General features: G+C 27.9%; 3 protein-coding genes across 13 annotated transcripts in view; 1 reads left to right on the forward strand and 2 right to left on the reverse strand.

The window, feature by feature from the left end:
- Nucleotides 1-3596, reverse strand: part of LOC129968441 (sodium/bile acid cotransporter 7-like) — a 100192-nt gene extending 96596 nt beyond the window's left edge. For all 9 annotated transcript variants that reach the window (XR_008784404.1, XR_008784403.1, XR_008784407.1 and 6 more), the window contains exon 1: nt 3535-3596. The gene's annotated coding sequence lies outside the window, so the exon portion shown is untranslated. The remainder of the gene's footprint in view (nt 1-3534) is intronic.
- Nucleotides 1597-3559, reverse strand: LOC129968412 (glycosylphosphatidylinositol anchor attachment 1 protein-like). The gene is given in 4 exon segments (XM_056082269.1): nt 1597-2598; nt 2634-2638; nt 2771-2974; nt 2976-3559. Coding segments are annotated over 4 exon segments (648 nt in total). The 5' UTR covers nt 3059-3559; the 3' UTR covers nt 1597-2242.
- Nucleotides 3597-3885: 289 nt separating the features above from the next.
- Nucleotides 3886-14236, forward strand: LOC129968442 (protein RER1-like). Of its 3 annotated transcripts, none has more exons than XM_056082303.1 (7): nt 3886-3927; nt 5552-5638; nt 7950-8054; nt 11829-11931; nt 12501-12579; nt 12702-12837; nt 13903-14236. In XM_056082303.1, the coding sequence occupies exons 1-7, from the start codon at nt 3901-3903 to the stop codon at nt 13990-13992; spliced, it is 627 nt and encodes a 208-aa protein (XP_055938278.1). In that variant the 5' UTR covers nt 3886-3900; the 3' UTR covers nt 13993-14236. The 3 variants fall into 3 exon arrangements, with proteins under 3 accessions (XP_055938278.1, XP_055938280.1, XP_055938279.1); XM_056082305.1 differs by lacking the exon at nt 3886-3927 and adding an exon at nt 3981-4188 and having other exon boundaries at nt 5556-5638; XM_056082304.1 differs by lacking the exon at nt 3886-3927 and adding an exon at nt 3982-4188.
- Nucleotides 14237-21823: the final 7587 nt, after the last annotated feature.

Raw genomic sequence — 21823 nt, forward strand, 5'->3', positions numbered from 1 at the left:
TTTTGAAAGAATCATCTTTAAATTAAGCAAATACCAAGAAACTATAAAAGCAATTTACTGATTATTATCAATGACATAATTTTTGACAGCTTGTATAAATGCATGGAAGGGAGAGGTGGAATTTATATCACTAATTATTCACTAAACAATATTTGAATATCTCAAAAATATGACACAAATATAGAGGTGTTTAAAATCAAAATTAACATGCAACATTTATTCTAATAACATTAAAACAAAAATATTTTAAAAACTTTTATATCAGCAAAAGTTATAAAAGCAATGTAATAGAACAGTGCAATTTTGAAAGATTCTTAGCGAAAATTTTGAAATCATAACTTAATAATTTACTTATTCTTTATACTGAGATAATGAAACAATGCTCTATAAAGTATTTAGCCTAAAAGACAAAGTTCCTATAGTGTTTTTTAAAATGTAACAATGTTTCACTTGGCTGTACTATAGTAAATAATAATTCATATGTTATGATGCTTATATATTTGTTTAAATAGCAATATAATGAGATACTGATAAGTTTCATTTTTAATAATTTTTTTTAACTGCAATGCTTTTTTTTTTTGAATAAGTTGAATACGCTTATATAAAATCAATTGTCTAACTTTATATTGGAAATCATATACATACACATGGCAAAGTCTCTATCATGAAATATAAAACAGCACAAAATGCATTTTGCTATTAAAATATCCAGAATTACAAAATATTAAATATGAAGATACTTTTAATTTTCTATGTGTAGAATGTGCGAGATTAATAAAAAAAGTTTTAAAATAAAATGATCTAAAATTGGATATCTGATTATACTGCAGTTTCATTATCATCAAAAAATGCAGTGTCTTCATTGTTAATACATTGAAAAATTAAAATTTGAATTTACATGAAAATGAGTGACAAAAATTGAATGGGAAAGTAAATCGGATAATTTTTGATAACTGTACACAACTATTTTTAGACAGCTTTGCAAACAAATGAAAAGAAAGCAAGCAGTTTTTTTTAAAATCTGGTTTAGGTTATAAATTCCATTAAGGATATCATAAAGATGACTGACCACGTAAATGATGACTGTAAAACAATTATTCTCAAACATCTATACTTTGAGGCAGAAGGGCACCCTAAACACAGATTTCAATTGTAATTTTAGCAATAAATACGCAACACTCTCATATTATTCAAGAAATTAGATTTTTTTAAAAACTTTTTTTCCAGCTTAATAGCCACTAAAGCCCAGACGAGTGACACTATAAAAAGCTTAAAAATGCAGGGGGGTTTTTTTAAACAATTTTTTTACAAAAAATTCCTATGTTTAAAAAAATTTTGACAAATGATGGGTAACAGAAAAGTGATAGTGAATATTAATATTTATAAATATTTCAAATGTAGTACAAAATATTTTAATTAAAAACCAAACATATTTTTCATTTTTTAAATTTCTTTTTTTTATAAGTATATATGAATTTCTTTTAGGGATAATATTTAGCAATTCTTATTGTAATGTAAATAAAAATATATATTATGAGAAAAATGACTTCAATATATGTATATAAAAAGAATATATAAATATATGTGTGTATAATTTACTTTATTTTTAATATTTTTATTGACAGTAAATGGTGCCATAATGGTAACAGAATTAAAGATAAAACTGAAATTCCAATTAACAATCTAGGTACATAACCTCCACAGTGTGTAATAACAACTTTTTATGTCTTTCTATAACATGCATTACAAATGTCGAGACAAAGTCAATATTATATGACTTAGTATTAATATATGATTGAACAAAGACAATCAAGTACGTAAACACCCATGGATTGATCAGAAGGAAATAAAAATATTGGAATGATAATTTCCCACTATATTGTAGAGTTATATAGGAGCAAATAATAAGCTTCATATTAATACTATTGAAACATTTACTAATACTATGTGAACAGGAATGCGCCTAACATCAACAAGACTGTGCACGTTTTAAAATAAAATTCTGTCTTCATTACCCATAATTAGCATTAAAATAACAAGTTACTAATGGTCATGAAAACATTATTTATAAGTGAACAAAATATAGCAAATCTGCAGCTGAAAGTGGAGATGAAATTTCTACATAATTCAAACACATGGAGGAAAAAAGGCATCATCATGCCAAAAAGTAAATGTAAACTAAACATGCCAAAAACTATAAAATAATTAATACTGATTTTATTTGAATATATACACTTATTATTTAAAATTTTAAGTACAAATATAGAACTTTAATTATTACAGATAAAGCAATTAAAGCAAAAGGTGGCATATACAACCCAATAGATATATAACTTCCAGTGCTTGGTAATAAATAAAAGAAAAAGGATTGATAGAACTTTTCAAGCAAATAATTTAAACTTCTTATAGTACCTTCCAGCACTTTTCCCATTCGTATCAAAGAAACAGATTCAAGATCTGATTTTTTTATCAGTACAGATTTTATAGTTAAAGCTTGAATACCAAAACAATGAAACAACTCATGACTAACAGATGGAAATCCTGTGGCTTGCAACAAACCCATGTGACCCATTGTGTTAAAATTATGCCACCAAATTTCTTATGTTAGAGCTTTCAAAGGATAATAATTGAACCAAGACTGAAATGAGGCAAGTATTTCTTCATGATTGAATAATTCAACAAATGAAAGTGATACAAATTAGGTAATTGACCTTCAATTTTAATATCAACAATGTGAAAAATAATAATTGCTAATTTTAAGATTTATAACTCCTTGTATGAGTCCACTAATACTGTGAAATTCTCACTCCTGATATAATTTGATGTCAAAACACCATGAAAAGCATCCAACCAAGCTTGGAAACCAACATTTCCATGCTGTGTAACAAGAAATATAATGTCTTTACACCATCATGCTTGTCTTCAGAATGCTAGGGCAAGTTCGATCATCAATGCCATCAAAGGTAGTGTTTTCATGCTTACTTTTATAACCACTGTAGGGGGTTGTGATAACTAAAGCTTCAGTGCTGGTCACTTTTGGAGCTCTCCAAAACGGCATACAGATATGGCCTTTAGAAACTGACAACGCATTTATTGGATAATTAATTGTGAAATTATTTTCCTAAGCATCGAGTCCCAGTTGTCGAAACTATCTCAGAATCATTGCTAAAGGCAGAACATTTGAAGGAATAGCAGATACTTAATAAGCATCTAGTAAACGGCTAGAATGCCGCCCGTGGATTAAATTTACAAACAACAAGATCTGGAAGCAGAGCATTTTCAGAAAAATAAGTTTTATTATTGAAAACGTCAGCTGCTAACACTGCAAATCAGACGATATCATAAAACAAAACTAAAAATGATCAGTTTGAATGCTGAATAAGTATGGTAGACATTTTCTTTCTACTTTTTGAATCAGTAAGACGACCCATACCTCAAAATGACATGAATTTGTGACGAATTTTAATTTGTGATAAAAATCTTAGAGTTAATTATTTAATAAAAGCAAATTAACAAATTTACTTAAATCCTTACCAACAATTTTGACGTTAAAGCCGAATCTAAACAACGAAGAGTGTTAACTGCGGTTAATAACTCTTTGACTGTTGAAACTGACTTTGTGCCTTAATATAATTTTAATCCTAAAAAGTAAATTCTTCATATATTTTAATTACTCAATTTAAATTACAACATGAAATTATTTTCTAATTTAAATGAATTTGTTAATTAAATTAATTGTTATTTGGTAAGAATGAAAAAGATTACAGATAAGCCTCGGGCTCTGTATATCTCTAGAAATGAACCAAAATTCACTTCTGATTGACCAATCTCCCGCATTGCTAGATAAAGCCAGGGCTATATGACCAGTATAACGTCAACATTGATTTTTTTTAGTACGTTATGCTGGTGAATTTTGATTCATATCCGGTAGGTCAGGATGTACATATCTAGTGGCAACGTTTTACTCTGATGCGTAAAAATATCACTTCTGAACTTCTACTTTCATCTCTACTCAAGTACAAGTTGTAAATCTGGGTTTATTTATTATACATACGAAGATACCTTTGAAATCGGCGAAATTGTTTATATGCGTAGCAAAATTTAATTAATATTAAGTATTCACTTATTTAAATTATTTTTGAAATGGAATCTTGTATTTAAAGTAAATCTATTATGGAAGAACCTTCAGTGAGTTGTTCTGTTTAGTAAACAATATGCACCCCTTAAATTCGCATTCTTATCATATTAATCCAAAAAAATCTTGTATTTGTGTTTTTCAATTAGTCATTTATCTATTTTTGGAGGGAAAGAGTTGTGAATTGACTGTGCGTTAGTTCCATTGTAATTCATTCAAACATTTTGTAATTTACTTGTAATTAAACATTATTTAAAGTGAAGAGTATTGAACCTAAAGCATTGAACTAATTAATATATTGAAAGTACCCCAGTAAGGTACTGATTTCTGCTGTCAACCTAAATAGAAATTGTGGTGCATTTAAATTTTTGATCATTTAATTGCCAGAAATCCAATCAGTGTGTAAGGTTTATTTTTTAATAATGTAAAGTAGTTACAATGTATTCAAAATAATTTTTAAATGGTTTGATTTTTTTTATATATTTTGTAATTTTTACATTGATATTTTTATCTGCATTATTAAATTACCACATAACTTTTCATCTTAATATTGAAAATCATCACAAATAAAAGTATTAAATAAAGCTTTTATAAATTATTATTTTGTATAAAATGTTACAATTATTGTGTTTTTATAGCAGTTAATTAATATTTGGATATTTATAAATCTGAAATTAATGATAATAATGGATATGACTGAATGTATGATGAGATGAGTATAGTGAAAACATATTTTTCATAGCCAGTTAACAAAAGAAAAAAAACCTTTTTAAAATAAAGTATACTACTGTAAAAATAGTTCAGATGTAAAGTATTTTAGTATAGCAAAATAATATTTGTATTTGTAGTCGAAACTGCTTTATTTTAGCTTAAATTTTGGTTTTAAAAAAAAGTGAAGTCTAAAATTATAACATTGATAGTTAAATAATTTGGTGGACTTTGGTCATTTCACTTTGAACACTGCCTAAGCATATGTCTTTTTTAAGAATAACATTTATTATTAATTGTATAGTGCTCATTTAAATTTTTGGCTAGCAAATATAATATAGTATATAATTCGAATATTATGGAAACTTTATGAAACACTATTATTGATAGTTATGAATGTAACACTAAACACTAAAATTTCTATTGATTTTCTTTTATTCAAGAAATTATAAATTGGATTAGGTTACAAACATTTAATTTTTTATTATTATTACAGACATTTTATTATTAATCAACAAACATTTTAAGGGTAAGTTTGTGGTTTTTATATGAAATTATCTTTTATTATGATTTTAAATATGTTAAGAAAATGACAGTTATGATATTTTTTGTCGATGCTATAATAAATATATTTGAAACTTTTTCATGTAAAATTTAAATTTTTTGTATAAAAATCTGTTTACTTATATATATATATATATTTCCCAGAAAGAAATGAAGGTTGAAACTCCTCTAGTAACTGATTCATCGCCTAAAAAATCTGTTATTATTAGAATCTGGCAGTGGCTTTCAGTAGTAAGTATTTATATGCATCGTTTATTGATAGATCTTCAAATTGGCAGTATACAAAGAGTATCTATTTTATCTATCAGCAATATCTATTTTCTTATAAGAGTTAAATTGTTCTATATATAATCCTTATAAATTTATAATTATTGATATATTTTATCCAGATTTATCTGGAATTCTTATAATTATTAAGTCTGCAATGAAATACTATATTTTAAAATTAAATTTGTATTATACATAAAGTCTTAAGTAGAGCACTCTGTAATTAAGTTGTTCATGGTCGGATAAAATAAATCAAATTGTCAGTACCTTTTATTTTTCTTATTTGAATAACCTGATGTAAAGTATCAATTACTTAATTTACATCTTAATTGTTAATCTCAAAATGAATCTGATGCATACTGTTTTTTATATTTCCAAATGAAAAGTATTTAAACTAACATCTCTTTCATCACATCTACTCTCCAACAGTCGTTACCCCACCACCAGTAGCATTTCTTACCAAGACATTAAACATAATTTAATATCAATAAACTATTGAAAAATTGATATTTCTAAAAAATTTTAATGAGTTCACTTAATTATTTTCAAACATTATTCAAAATTATTTAATAAACATTTATTGTTGATGAAATATATGAGTGAAATAATTTTTAAAAAATGGCAACATGATTTTGTTGATCAAATAAACTAAAACTGTTTTAAAACATTTATAATTTGTTATATTAAATAGAAAACACTTTTATTTTTTTTTAAGTCATCATTATTTAGTTTAACATCATATTTAACTCTCATATTAATTTATGTTAAAGAAAGGGACTCCATTGTTTTTGTATTCATACTGGAACAAAATTCCGTACCCCCCTTCTTTTTAATGAACCTAATAATACTTTTACTGTCCACATTGCTATGTGTAAAGATTTGGGAAAAGGATATTTTCAGCATTTTTGTAGCTTTCTATGTGTGTGTGTGTGTGTTTTGTAGTTTTTCATTGTATATCTGTAATTCTGTTGTCCGTGCCTAATTTCCATAGCTGTTGGAGGGTACACTACATGTTAAACAACTACAGTTGAACTTTTATAAGTCAAACTGAACACAATTGAATTTTTTATATGTGAAAGGTTCTTAGAGAAAATTTAGAAACAGAAATACATATTGCAAATTCTTTATTTTCTTTTTAAAAACTACACAGTTAATTTGTAATGTTTGAGAAGACTTACAAATTAAGTTAAGGAAGTTTATTTTAAATATATGTGATTATATAAATAATTTGTAAATGATATATTAAAAAATTATTATTCCTTTATAATAACACAAAAACTTTTTATTCACTTTGCTTTGAATGGTTTTTTTAGCATCTTTTGAACATAATTTTTAATTAAAGTTTCAAAAGTTAATTTAAATTTGTGTGCATATGTACAAACAGCTGTATTATAATTTTTTATAGATTATTTTGTATTTATTTCTTCATGTTGTACCTTATTTGTTATGGATAAATTCCATTAGCTTTATGAAATTGATGCCCTAATACTTTAATTGGCAAAAATGAGTAAATACAAAAAATAATTTTGCTTTGTATTATTTTTTTAAGTAATCATTATATGATTTACAATTTTTTTTTATTTCACCCGAATCCTTAATTTTGTGTGACTTACAATTAAAGAGCATGAGAGATAATATACTTCCCCACCCCCTGCCTTAATATATAAATTTTATCTTGCTAGATTCTAGATAATAAATGAAAATAAAATTGCCCCCTCCCCTTCCTGTATGTAAACAGGAGCCTTCTTTTAATATGTCATTTCAGAATTAATTGTTGATTCCTTTCCTTGTATTTCCCACCCCTTAAAATCATATTCCATTTTAATTTGCACATAGGTGCTATTTGTACATATATATATCCTTTTAACTAGAGATGAAAAGTGATCATCCTCTTCAAATACTTTTTTTTTTTTTTTTTTTTTTTGCATAATACACACTAGGGTTTGAGTATTAATCCAAACTTTAAGTAAATACAAAAATATTTAAACTACCTGCAGGACATTTACCCTTCCACATCACTAAACAGGTCAGTGCCTGTCATTTCCATATTTAGAGATATTTGTACTATAGAACTAAGAGTATGTAATTTAGTCAACCTGAAACATACAGTGTACCAGAAACGTTATCTGGGCATAAAGCACTTATTTGTTTAATTTATAGACTTACAGAAATTAAAAGAGCTAGTATGAATTCTAAATATTCAACCTTTTTTCATACTGAATGCAATTTTTTTTGTTTGTTTAAGCATTGAAATATCTATTAAACTTTATTTCAGAAATACCAGAGTACTTTAGATGCTTGGACACCATATACATTTTCAAGATGGACTGCCACTGTTATATTATTATTACTGTATTTGGTTAGAGTGTTTTATTTAAAGGTAAATATTTTTGTAACTTATATGATTATTTCACAATTTTATGTCTCTGAATATCTTTTTTTAATTAGAATATATACTTTTTCTGGGGAAATCATGATTTTAGCAATTTAGAATATATTCTAATCAGAAATGATTGCATTTTATTAGTCTTAATATTTTGTTTTTGTTTCTAAAGCTTCATAACTTATAACTCTTTCATAATATTTTTTTTTCTTTCATTTTTGTACATTTCTAATATTAGAATTGCGTAAGAAAATTAAATTGATCAATTATTAAAAGAAAGGCTTTATAATGTGCACTGCCTGTCTTTGGCATTTGCATTCTGATGGATATGGATGGATAAGATTCATTACTTGCCATAACTTTGCTCTTTAAATTGTCCTCAGCATATTATAGACAATATTGCAAGGACAATCCATTGTGAAACAACCTTTAATTGTCAATGAATGTCATAAGCAAAACTGATCATTATAAAACAAAACTCCTTCTCGCCTCCTCATTGATGTACCTTATTGTGCACCATCCTTTCTCATAAATTATCTTGTGAACATCATTAACCAAACTTCTCAGATGTCAAGGTGACTTTAAGCAGGTTATAAATCATCTCTCAGTAATTCTTATATCTCTTAGTAATGCTTGTTCCAGTTCTGCATGGTTTTCTGTGCATTATCTTCATTTGCTGATGCATTTTTTTGAGCTCCAATGGATTCTGTTATTTAAAAAATGCAAAATGCCACGTGGCTCTTCTGTTGTTATAAACATGACCCTGACAAAATGAGCACCAATTGCTTGCCAGATGATGCTGTTGACTGACTAGCAGTGCATACCTCATGGTTCTGTGTGATTACCCAGTACAAGTCCATTCCATAATTGGGGAATCTTTCTAATCTACCATTTTATAATTTTAGTTTTCATCATACTCGCACAAAACACTAAATATTCGCCCCATCATATTCACACAAAACAGCAAATTGTAACATTTTTTTTAATTCTTGCTCATAATTTTTCTTAGATATGATAAATTTTAAAAAAATATGTAGTTATATTTCTTTTTTGTGAAACTCAACATATATCTAATATAAAAACTAATCTTAAATAAAAAAAAATTATAATTACACAGGCTTGCAGTGAAAAAAATACAAGGGAATTGATAGCTGAACTTCATGTATTTTTTGGTGCTGAAAAACAAAAACTAAAAAAAACACTGAAAATTTTTTAGCACGTCACTCTTTCTTGGAAATTTCCATTTTATTAATCTCTTATCCTGATAACATTCCATTGACCATGTGCCTCATTCCTCTTGGGCCTGATGCGCTAATGCCTTTACTTCCAACTGAATTGCCAGTCATCTCTTCAGACTTGGAAAATCTAGAAGTTCAAAGCTCCGATATTGAATATAAGTCCTCTGCAACTGATTAACCTCAACCTTTCTCTCAAGTTGAACTTAATGATTTGACTAGAGATCTGGGCTTTATGAAAGAGGCCGCTGAATTGTTAGGCTCCAAAATGATAGAAAAAAAAATTGTGCCAAAAGCACTTCTTTTTATTGGTACAGGAATTCAGAAAAGGAAAGTAAGTACTTGGAGGAAGAGGAGAACCTGGTCTATTGTTCTGATGTTCCTGAATTGACGCACAAATTTAATATCACTTTCGATAAATAAGAATGGAGGTTGTTTATAGATTAATTGAAAGGGTGTCTTAAAGCTGCCCTTCTTCATCACGGAAGCCTATATGCACATGTACCAGTTGGACACTTGGTGCATTTAAAAGAACACTATGAAAACCTGTATCTCTTCCTCAACCAAATAAAACATGCAATCCCAGTTGGACCATTTGCAGTGATTTGAAAGTTATCTCCGTGCTTCTTGTTTAGCAAGGCGGGTATACATAATTTCCATGTTTCACTTGTGATTGGGACAGCCGTGGTAAGACTCAACATTAGATTTAAAAAAGGGAGAAAAGAGTGGCCAAAAAGACGAAATCTTGAACCAGATACCCAGGAGGTTGTTGGCTTTAAAAAGAAACAGCTTAATTGAACCCAAAAAAAAAGTATTTTTACCTCCTCTTTATTTAAACTTAGGTTTAATGAAGCAGTTTGTCAATGCTATTCCAAAAAATGGCAATTGTTTCAAATACCTTTGCAAATGTTTGCTAATTTTATCTGAAGCCAAGTTGAAAGAGGGAATCTTCATTGGTCCAGATAAACACAAACTAATGAAGGACAAAAAAATTTAAGACTAGCATGACAACAAAGGAAAAAGAAGCTTGGGTTGACTTTAAAGATGTCTGTAAGTTTATAGGTAATTACAAGGATCCTGACTATAAACTGACTGTTGTTATGAAAATACTAGACAAATTTAAATCTTTAGGTTGCTCCGTGAGTGCCAAAATACATTTCCTTCAAACACATGTGGACTTTCACCCTATCAATTTAGAAATAGTAGGTGAAATATTCCATCTAGACAAAAGATATGAAGTGCAAATATCAAGGAAGATTGGGCAAGAATATGTTCTACTGTTGGATGCTAACATGAGATAGCCTGAGATTGAACCTAAAAAAAAGTTTTAAAAAAATTCAAAGGAAAAAAAATATTCCTACTTAAATAGAAACTTTTTGTTTTGTTTTTTGCCGAGTTTAAAATTTGTTTCAAACTTTCATGTACACATACATAATATTTGCTCCTCTGGGCCAATCATTTATTTGATGCAAGTTACCTTAAAAAAACAAATTAAAATAAAGTGTTAGTGATTTTCTTTTAGAAATTACACCATAATTTGATGTAAAAACTTTGAATTCAATGGAAAATTGTTTTTCTCTTAACCAGAGGCATCTCATGCGATCTTGGAACTGTAGTTATCATCCATTTAGATCTATAAAAAAAATTTACCGATTCCTCAAAAATCAATTTGTCTCAACAGGAATTGATTTTATATAGATTTGAATGAATAAAAACCATTGTTACCAGATAGTGCATGTAAAATTGTTTGAGATAATTCTTTTTCAAATAGCATTTCAGCAAATATCAATATCAATTTTACAAAAAAATCCTGATGTGATGGAAAAAAAAATAGAGGTCATTTTGGATATCAGCATACTAAATAACATAAAAATCAAGGATAACTTCTCTTGTATTTTTCATGAACTTCAATTTCGCAGGCTTGTGTTATTATAATTTTAATTCTAAGATGTACCTAGTTTTGTATTGAGTTTCTCCATTTGATAAAATAGTAGATAATGCATTAATTTAGATTTTTTTCAATATTATATTCTTAATAATATTTAATATTATCTTCTTTAACCAATAGTTATTTAGGAAACAATAGGAAACGAATCCTACGACTCACAACACTTAAATAGATTTAAAGAGAAAAATTATGCAACTTAATTAAGTCCACTGTTTGGTATTTACACACAGTTTTATGAATTTATATCTTCCATGTTTTTATTTGAGCAGTTACAAAAGCAGATTTCTTTCCTTTATCTTGATTGGAGACAAAATATGCCAAGTGACTAGAATTTTCTTTTGCAATTAAAACTGCAGTATAACTATGTATTTTGGCAGTTGCAATTCTAATGTGGTGTTTTGGTCAGATGTTTATCCCTGCTATTTGCTATTGTTGATTGATTGAGGAAAATACCTAAAACAGTTTGTTTCAATCTGAAGATTGTGAAGTATCAAAGTCATGATTTTCTCTTTGCATATGTAATTTGATTTAAACATAATATGCCTGAAAAATTATATACAATCATTGTATTTTCCCTCCACTTTTTAGGGTTGGTACATTATCACATATGCCTTAGGTATTTATCATCTGAGCTTGTTTCTTGCATTTTTGTCCCCAAAAATTGATCCTGCCACAGCAGATGATAGTTATGGTAAGAGAAGTCTTATTAAATTAGTGTGTTAAGTTATTTATTTTTTTATAAAATTTCAGATGAAATTGCATAAATTCATTTGCTTTCTTACACATGAAGTACATATAATAGAATTACAAGTAAAAATGTATGAATATTCTTGCTTTCTTTTATATAAAGTATATATGGAGGAAATGTATTTCATCTCAAAATTTTGATATTTGGGATATTTCTGAATATGGGACAAAAAATAAATAAGTACATAAATGAATAAAAAAATTAAAAAAAACATATAAAATCATTGTTGAGAGACAATATTTTATCATAAGAGTTTTGGTGATGAATTAAAGAAAGCAAGCTTTCCAGCAAAAAAAAAGAGGGTATAACTATAATGATTAAAAAAAATGGAAAAATTTAAAATGGAATTATTTAAGATACTGCAGTGCCTAAGAATTTTCTGAGTGAAATTAAAAGAAGGGGAAAAGGAAGACTAACCATGATTTCTTTAAAATAAATGATGATACATAATGCCAACTTATTTTGATTTCAAAAACTTGTTTGAGCTTTGATGTTTGATTGTTATAATTTAGATGATCTGCCAGATTTGCCAACAACAGTTCATGAAGAATTCAGACCTTTCATACGAAGGTTACCAGAATTTAAATTTTGGTGAGTGTCATCATTTTTATAAATTTGCTAAGTTTGAAAATAATAATAATCACTTTATAATAATATTTATCAAAAAACATTATTTATTTGACAGAAAATTTATTACTTGATTCTTTTTTTAGGTATTCAGCAACTCGAGCTATCTTCATCGCCATGTTTTGCACATTTTTCAAATTTTTTAACATACCAGTTTTCTGGCCTATCTTGCTACTCTATTTTATAATGTTATTCTGTGTTACCATGAAAAGACAAATTAAAGTAAGTGCTGTATTCCCTCTCCCCTCCTCCATTTTATGATTGATATTTATTTATTTATCCAAAAATTAGCTTTTTGTAATATTAATTTCTTGAGTCCCCTTATCGTTTATAATATTGTTTACATTAGTTTCTCCTTGTAAGGTTTGAAAGCTCTAAAAAATTGTTTTTTTCTTTTTTGACATAGTCTCTTTTTCTATTTTACCTGTAATGCTATTGAACTATACTTCTTTGTTTTACAAATTAGAGAAGACGGCTGAAAGAAATAGAACTAAATAATTTTTCCTCCCCTTTCAAAAAAAAAAATAGCTAAAATTATGTAAAAATGCATTTTACATGCATTTATATATTACTTGCATATATTAAATATTACCAGCTTAAAAGTTACATATTGGCCCATCTTAATTAATAAATTATTTAAAACAGCTGTTTTAATTGTGAAAGAATCTATAATCCAAGTTTTATTGAGTCTTTAAATATTTTTTTTTTCTGTTCTTCGATATTAAAACTTTGGAAACAAATAAATAATGTTATTTGAATATGTATATATGAAATGTCAATTGCTCTATTTTATAAATTTTACATTTTATGAAGTATAATACTGATTGTTTGGTTTATATACACATTAGGCATATATAATAGCACATGTGTGTTGTGTAATCTGTCTAGGAATTGAGAATCTAAGGACTTTTAGTAAGATAAAGATAGTAATATTATTCATGAACTACATTAAATAAAATAATGGAAAATTATTTACAGCATAAGTAAATATAATTGTTCCCGCTTTAGGTGTTCGTATAAAAATCTTATATGTTTAAAAAGAATATTATGAGAATTTTAAAAGCTCTTGCAAATGCAATTTTTTATTAAATTATTAGTTTATTTTTTAGATGAAAAGTCACTATTGCATTAATGCCCCCTTTCTGTTGATTTTAATAAGTGTCTATCTTTATTAAGTAATTTAAAAATCAAATTTTATATAAATTTATGCAGATATTATTTAATTCCAATTTTCAGTGCTGTACTCCTTTTATTTTTAAATTGTGATGTATCATTTTATTTTTATAGCACATGATTAAATATCGTTATCTACCTTGGACAACTGGTAAAGCAATATATAGAGGAAAAGAAGATACAGGAAAGATTGTTACTACATGATGAACAACAATTTCATATGCTAATAAAACTAATTTGAAAATTTTCAAAATGGCAATGTCATGAAATATTTTAAAACAACCTTATCAAAATGCTTATAAGGTGCTGAAATCAAATTATAACTTTCCAAAAGTTTTTTGTGCTTATCTGACGATTAACTGATATGCTATCTTCTAAAGTGAAACTTGGTTCAGAATTGTAAAATCATTGGCTACATTAAAAAAAAAAAAAAAAAAAAAAAAAAAAACATTAATAAAACTAAAACAAATTTCAAGTAATGAAATATAAACATAGTTCAGTTAGTGATTTTTTTTAATATTTTTTAGTTTCTTTTATATTGTAATTAAAGAAATCCATAAATATGCACGATGTCTGGAAATAATTCATCCTAATTTCACTCGATATTTATTTTCTGCTTCTCAAGAAATTTTTGAACATTCCTTTTCTCCATCAGTAGAATGCAGTTTTAAGTTGCTGAATGTTAAAAAATATCAATTAAAAAAAGTTGCTTTCTAATCACCAGCTCAAATCATCATCTCAATTTTTTTATTATTATTATTATTATTTTGTATTTATTGTCTCTGCAGAAATTTCAAAATAGTTTCTGTATTATTTATTATAGTTTGTAACATTGTATAGAAATGATCAGAAGTTTCTGAGTGTAATTTTATAACTTTCTCTATTTTATTCTTTCTCAATTTTAATTCAAGTTCAATTACTACCTATGTTATTATATTAACTTCTAAAAATAAATTATCCTAAATTTTAATAGTTATGTAATTAGTGCATTTAATTATCAGAAGCTGTTTATAAATCATAAATGTTCATCAAAGTACTCTTTCATATTTATGTGAAGAATTCAGACTCTCTAATAGATAAATAGGTTTTTATAATGATTATATTGATAGTTCATTTCATAATTTAACTGTGTACATAGAGGTGTAAAGCATGTGCTCTTGTGATTATTCTATAAATTTCTTATTTAAATATGGACACTTATCTCTTGTATTTTACAAATCTGCTAATTATCTTAATTCTTACATAACACATTTTTAAAAAAAATGTTCAATAAAAATTATGTTAATTTATATGAATGGATGCAAAAATTGACAGAAATTTAAAAATGTTAATTTCAGCTGAATTATTAATTGAAATTGTTATTTAATTAAAAATAATTTCATTAGAATTTCCATCCTTGGTTATTAAATTATGCAGAATCGATTTGAATAATGGCAAAAACAATGTACAGTCATTAAAGGTTAAAGTGGCGGCTTGGCTTTCCCATATTATTTTTGATATGACAAACATTCTTTATTAGCATGGTTTTTCACTGCTGTTATGTTATTTTTAAAATGATTTATTATTAACTTGTTATATATACTTGGCAAGTTATAATTTGTTTCAGTCTCAAAAAGTGCTATTATAAATCAAGTATATTTTTGAATAATATTTGGAAACATTAATTCACTTAAACTAATGATTGTCAGTCAATGTATTACTGATGAATGATGTCAAGCGTGTGTATAATAAAATCTATTTTGCAATTTTAGTCTGACAATTTTTTTCTCTCTTATTTATGAAATCCTTTTTGATAAAATAATAATAATAATGTGTGAACGAATGTATCATTATTTCAAATCAAATACTTATAAATCCAAGGGCTATTATTGCTGTATAGAATTTGAAAATATGAATTCATTCCATAAAATGCTTTTCAGAACTGGCCAAAAGGTAAAAGTGTAATCTGAAGCACAAATGCTTTATTAAATTTTCTGGAATTTATTAAAAGTTTTTTCATTAAAAATATTCTTTATAATTTAGTTTTGATGCATTTATTCTTATCAAATTTATATCAAAAGATGGTGCTACTTAATAGAATATATTTCGTTTAAAGAACAAAGAATTTTATGTATTAGAAACTTTATTGTTTAGTAATATATGTGCAATTTTGTATTAAATAAGAGTCAAATGTTGATAATTTTTATCTTTTAATATATTGTACTATGGATGATATAAAAGATGCATTGTATAATTAGTGTAAAAAGTGATTTTTTTTTTTCTCATTATAATACTAAACATTAAAATGAAACATGGCATATAAAATATTTCAAGTTGTTATGCAAAAGGGTAATATTTGTCTGTGAGTTTTAGTATTGTGCGATGATGCAGCAGTCAGATTTCTTAAAATTTATATAATTCATATGTTTTTTGTTTTTTTTGAAAGATATATCTGGTAATTTGAAATTTTATTTTTTTTTTTTTTGTTACATAATATATTGTTTTAATGTTAATTTGTTTTCATGCAATATATTCTTGTTTCATTCCACCATATACAAACATTGATCTGAATAAAAAAAATTGTGTGTGTGTTGATATTACTGGCTTTTTCAATTTTATGAATATATTTTTTATATATGATTTGTGTTTTTATTTCCACAATTTATGATTTTAGGATCTTTTGTAAAAAAAAAAATATTGCCTTTGCATATCAAATGCAAATATTTTGTTAGATAGTAATTAGTTAACTTAAATAGTAACTCCAATGAAATTACGAATCCTTTTAGTCTCTTCCATTTGTGTACTCTGTGCATATGTATTCTTTATTGTCCATGCTCATGTTCATTAAATGATTATTAAAATAATTACAATCCACTATTATGTGAAGTGTTCTTATTGCATTTCTTATTTTTGCAATAGACATATCAAAGTTCTTGATTCAAACTAATTTCTAAATTTGTGCATTGAAATTTCACATAAGGTTATTTGTTTTCTTTAATAACTATTTCGGTAAAAATATAAAATATTGTGTGTATTTATAAGGTAAAAGTGTTATAGTAATTAGAAATTAACTTTCCAAACAGCCAAAGATTAATTTTTTTCTCCCCTGCCTTCATATTCTGCTTTAAAATACTAATGCAAATTCTTCATAGATTTTTAAAAAATTCCATGAATTAAAAATAGTGCTTTACACTTAATAAGGTTTTGTTTGCATATCAAAACTAAGAATGCTATAATATCTTGATCCAGACCGATCAAATAAGAGAGTAGTCTTTTATTTCCAACCTTATATATGTACACAAAAACAACTTGTTCTCATCTAGGTAATATTATTTACAAATATCAAATAACAGTTGAGTCGTGAAATAGTTCCTCGTTCAAATCGGAGAATAAGTTACCAGAAAAGCGCTAATAAGCTGTTCGTCTAAATGACTACTCCAGGAATCCACCGATCATTATTTGGTGAAACCCGAATCACACGGAGCTTCTCAAAAACCAGGAAAATTTTTCGGACATCTCCCCGAACTTCAATTCGAAGCCTCTCACTGATGTCCTCTCTCTGACTAAAAACAAAAATGGCGCATTTCCATCAGATATTTGCCTCCGATTTACTCATGGTAAACTTGCGTTCCCAACAGCTGCTTTGCAATGCTTCCTCAAAGGTTTTCAGTCGATCGTGGGAATGTCCGTTAAACATCCATCTTTGTAGCTGACCCCTCTGGAACCCATGTTAATTATAATAAATTCACAGCTAATACCGGCTTAAGTCCGCCTGAGTCGGACAACAACGGTTACTAGGGATTGAACGTTTCTTGATAATTTGATGAATCTTCATTAGGGAAAAAAAAGTTAAGCATCTGGATGTCTTAATTTAAGCATATGAGAAAATCGCCCCCCCCCACACACACACATACGTAACTTGGTATTTTTCTTGCCACAATATTACTTATTTAAACCTATCGTTAAAGATAATTCGTGATTTTTTGAATTATATCATTAACTGTGCAGTCTTTGAAATTTTTAGATTGAAATTTTTTTAAATACTTATACATTATAAAATGTAGGTAATATTACACGATTCTGAATTAGAAACCAGCTGGAATAATCTCCCTCCAAAACTTTTCGCATTTCCTTTAGTAAAATTGTTATATCACGAAACGCTGTGCATGGCACTGGCGTACAGTAGTTAGGAAATATCAACGTTTAGTACTTTTACCGAAGTTATGTGATCCTTGGTGAGATTTTTGACGATTCATTCCTGTCATACGATTAATAATATCTTAAAATGAAATTTGTGTTTTTTAGGCACGTTTTCACTAGGGATGACGAATATTTTCAGAGCGGTTATTACGTAACCAATATCAAAAAGTCACAAATACAAGTGATCAATACTTTTCAAAGAGGGGTGTGATTCAAATCCTTCATACGATCTTACTGATGATATTTCGATTACAGGTTTTGGATCACGATAGAAACTAACAATCGATACGATATCACTGAAATTTGCCGGAGCAGTGACGATACGATCTGTCCAATGGAAGCTCTCGAAAGAAATCTGTGATTGGATTGAAAAGTGAACGGACCGGTTATTGGAATTATCGTATCGTATCATTGAATTGCATATCACTGAAATTTATCGGGGCGGTGATTTCACCGGAAAGTGCGAGGCTTCACTGGAAAGTGCGAAGTCACCGAACCACTTTACGGGAGTGACCGATATTCGTATTTGATGATGCACTATTCCCTACAGATCATTTTTAATTGCTCGTGACATGATTGACTTTGATTACATGTACTCTGTTTACTGCTGGCGCCATCTATTGGTAGAATATAGGACTAAAGTAAACATTTTAAAGAAATGACATATATTTTTAACTCATCTTTTCCAGAAAATGGTTCACTCTAATAAATAAATTAAATAAATAGTTTTGAGAAAAAAAATAAAATTTAAGAAGTAAGTTGAAACAGATAAATTAATTCAATCACACGTTAATTAAATTAGTAAATTAAGTATTAATTACAATTAATAAATTTTATATTTAATATTAAGTAATAATTTTTAATTGATAATATGATTGAAATAACAGATATTTGGAACGCATATTTAAAAATAACAATAGCAATATTATTTGTTATTCAAAAAATCGTGGATTAGGCATCTCTAGTTTTCACAACCGATTGAAACAAAAATTTGACACAAAATTGCTCTTGTAGTTACAAAATCACATATCGAATTTTATATATTCAAATGATTAATTTTTGAGCTATCACTTTTACGTGTTTTTGAAAGTACTGACACATGTTGGATGCGGCTCAAAATTTTATTGTATATGCCATAGAGGTTAAATCTGTGTACCGAATTTTATCTATCTATCTCTCTTCGTTTTATAGTCATTGTCTAACGTATATATGGACAGATTTCCTGTGAATGGATTTTGCTCAAAATTTGATAGAAATCTACACATTTGGTGTAAATACCATATACCAAATTTCATTCGTATAGCTTTAAGCAATTTTTACACAGATGTACATTTTCCAAAATGCGTTTCTCGAACTCATGGGGTACTAAAATGTGGAGATCCGTCGAAATCTATAGTTCGAATTTTTTTGACGATTACAATACTTTCTCTGTACTTCGTAGGAACAAAGCAGGTGAAAAAAAAATGTTTTTTTTTAAATTTATTAAAGTAATACAAGGAATTTGAGGTTAAATGAAGTTTTATTGAGCGGTTCAACTCAATGCGATAAAATTATCAAATTGTCGAATGAAAAAAACGACGTATCAGATCACAACCAATAATTATCGAAAGAGCAAATATTCCACCTCCTTAGGAGACATCCCTAGCATTGAAATGCTCTCTTCCTGGTCCAAGAAATATGCTGTTTCGGCCAGATTAATCAGCAAAACAATTGTAACACCAGGAACGTCATGCATCAATCAGGTGGACTTCATTCGTTTTAACCTCCAAATGAGCCCCTTTGTCATGAATGTAATAGCATTAAGAATATTGAAGACCATAATTCTCTCGTGTAGGGATGACGAATGTTTTACGAACAGTTATATTGTAAGCAATATCAAAAAGTCACAAATACCAGTGATCAAAACCTTGATATGATTTCACTGGTCATACTCCGATTACATGGATCTGGATCACGATAGAAAGTAACGATACGATCTGTCCAATTAAAGCTAATGAGCAAGAATTCAGTCATGGGTAGGGAAAGTGCTTTATATACTGTCACACGTTCCAAGAAAAGATTAAAAGTACTGGTCTGAAAGCACAGTGTTATGAATTGGGGCGATTTCTGCGCAAGCGCAAGGTGTGGAATTAAAAAACTGTATTAATTTTTTTGATATAAAAATTTATTTTTGGAAGAATTGCCAGAAGAATAATTTGTAGGATTATTAGAATTGGAATGAAGTATAATAGTAAAAAAAAAAAAAAATTAAAGGAATATATATATATATAACTATTAATCTGCACCCAGAATCGAACAGAAGACCAGCAAAATATTCTGCACAAGCATGCCACTCAATCCAATACCCACACATTCCTCGAGAACCGTGGAGATATAAGATTGCAAGTTCTATAAAAAATTTAAAAAAAACTATTGTTTGAAATAGGTTGGGTTTCTGGTCTAAAAGCACAATGCTATGAATAGGGACTATTTCTGAGCATGCGCAAGGTGTGGAATTAACTCTAGAGCATCCAGGATTTCGATAACATTTAAACTTTCGCCGGTGTCGTTACCGCGATATAAAATATATAAAATATTTGTAATAACTAAATAATTGCAGAGCAACTGTTCAGTAGGGTTTAATTTTAAGACCTTTTAATATTATTTCATGTAATTATCATATATTCATGCAATCTTATGTCTTCGTCAGAATCTAAATTAGAACAAGACAGCTCACCACCATCCGATTCATCCTCAGAAAGCTCTCAACAAATTAGGAATTTTATCAGGGCAAGTTTCGAGGATCGAATGAAATGTTTTTATGAGGAGATAAGCAAATGCTGTGTAACGAAACACTTAGACACAATAATTTTAGAATAATTGATTAATTTCCGAACCCAATAACACTGCATTCAAGGTTAAACAAATGCGCGATAGTACTTAGGGAAGTTTGTTTTATTCAGTAAACTATCTTTGTTGAACGACAGCTATTTATAATGATAAATTGCCTTGGTGTCGAAATGACACCGGCAGACGTTCTTGGTATATTTAGTTGTAAAATCTCTCCTAAGCAACCTAGAACCATAAAACGTTCCCCTGATGAAATGTGGAAAAGAGAACAAATTAAATAGGCCCCGGTGTACAAGCGACACCGACGGACGTTCTAGTGGAGTGGTAAAAAACTGTGTTAATTCTATTAATATTTTGAGGTAAGAAGTTATATTTGCAGAATTATTAGTAGTATAATTCGTAGGAACTCTAGAATTAGAATAAAGCATAATATTAAAAAAAAATTATATATATATAATGTTCAGGACGGGCATGCTCCTCAATCCAATAGGCTACACATAATTCGGGACGTGCGGAGATTTAAGCTTCTAAATTCGATAAACTTTCTTAAAACAAGAATAATTTTTAAAAAAAATTCTCACCCAGTGTGAGATTCGAACCTACGATACCTAAACTAAAACTTACGCACTGCAATCTAACCCCCTCGGCCACGAATTGTCCTTGCATTTGTGATGCTTATTCGCTTCGTTTGCTCATTCCTATTTGACTTCCCACATTAAAGTCTGAAAATATGCACAATGTACTCCCATGGAAGATTGTCGGAGTTCATTCGAATTTTAATTTCTCGTTATTTATGGGAAATCAGTAGTTTTTTTAGCAAAATTTTTTATTCTTGTTGATTATAATTTTTTTTTTTCAGGGATACATATTATTATAAAAAAAACACAAAAAATTCCGTCCTTAAACGCAATTTACCTTAAATTTCGTCGTTAAACGGCTCAGATTTAGCATTGTGATAAAAGAGTTTAGCGTTGTGGTCAGTGAGTTCAACTGCTTCCGAGTTTAAGCAGGTTCGATACTCTGCCTT

This window comes from Argiope bruennichi, chromosome 5 (assembly GCF_947563725.1).
Source record: "Argiope bruennichi chromosome 5, qqArgBrue1.1, whole genome shotgun sequence".
NCBI classification, from domain to species: domain Eukaryota; kingdom Metazoa; phylum Arthropoda; class Arachnida; order Araneae; family Araneidae; genus Argiope; species Argiope bruennichi.

Coding starts and splice junctions, on each gene's coding strand:
- LOC129968442 (XM_056082303.1), top strand. CDS start 3,901: ATGCTGGTGAATTTTGATTCATATCCG. Junction 5,639..7,949: donor TCTGGCAGTGGCTTTCAGTA/GTAAGTATTTAT, acceptor ACTTTATTTCAG/AAATACCAGAGTACTTTAGA. Junction 12,580..12,701: donor TTACCAGAATTTAAATTTTG/GTGAGTGTCATC, acceptor TTCTTTTTTTAG/GTATTCAGCAACTCGAGCTA.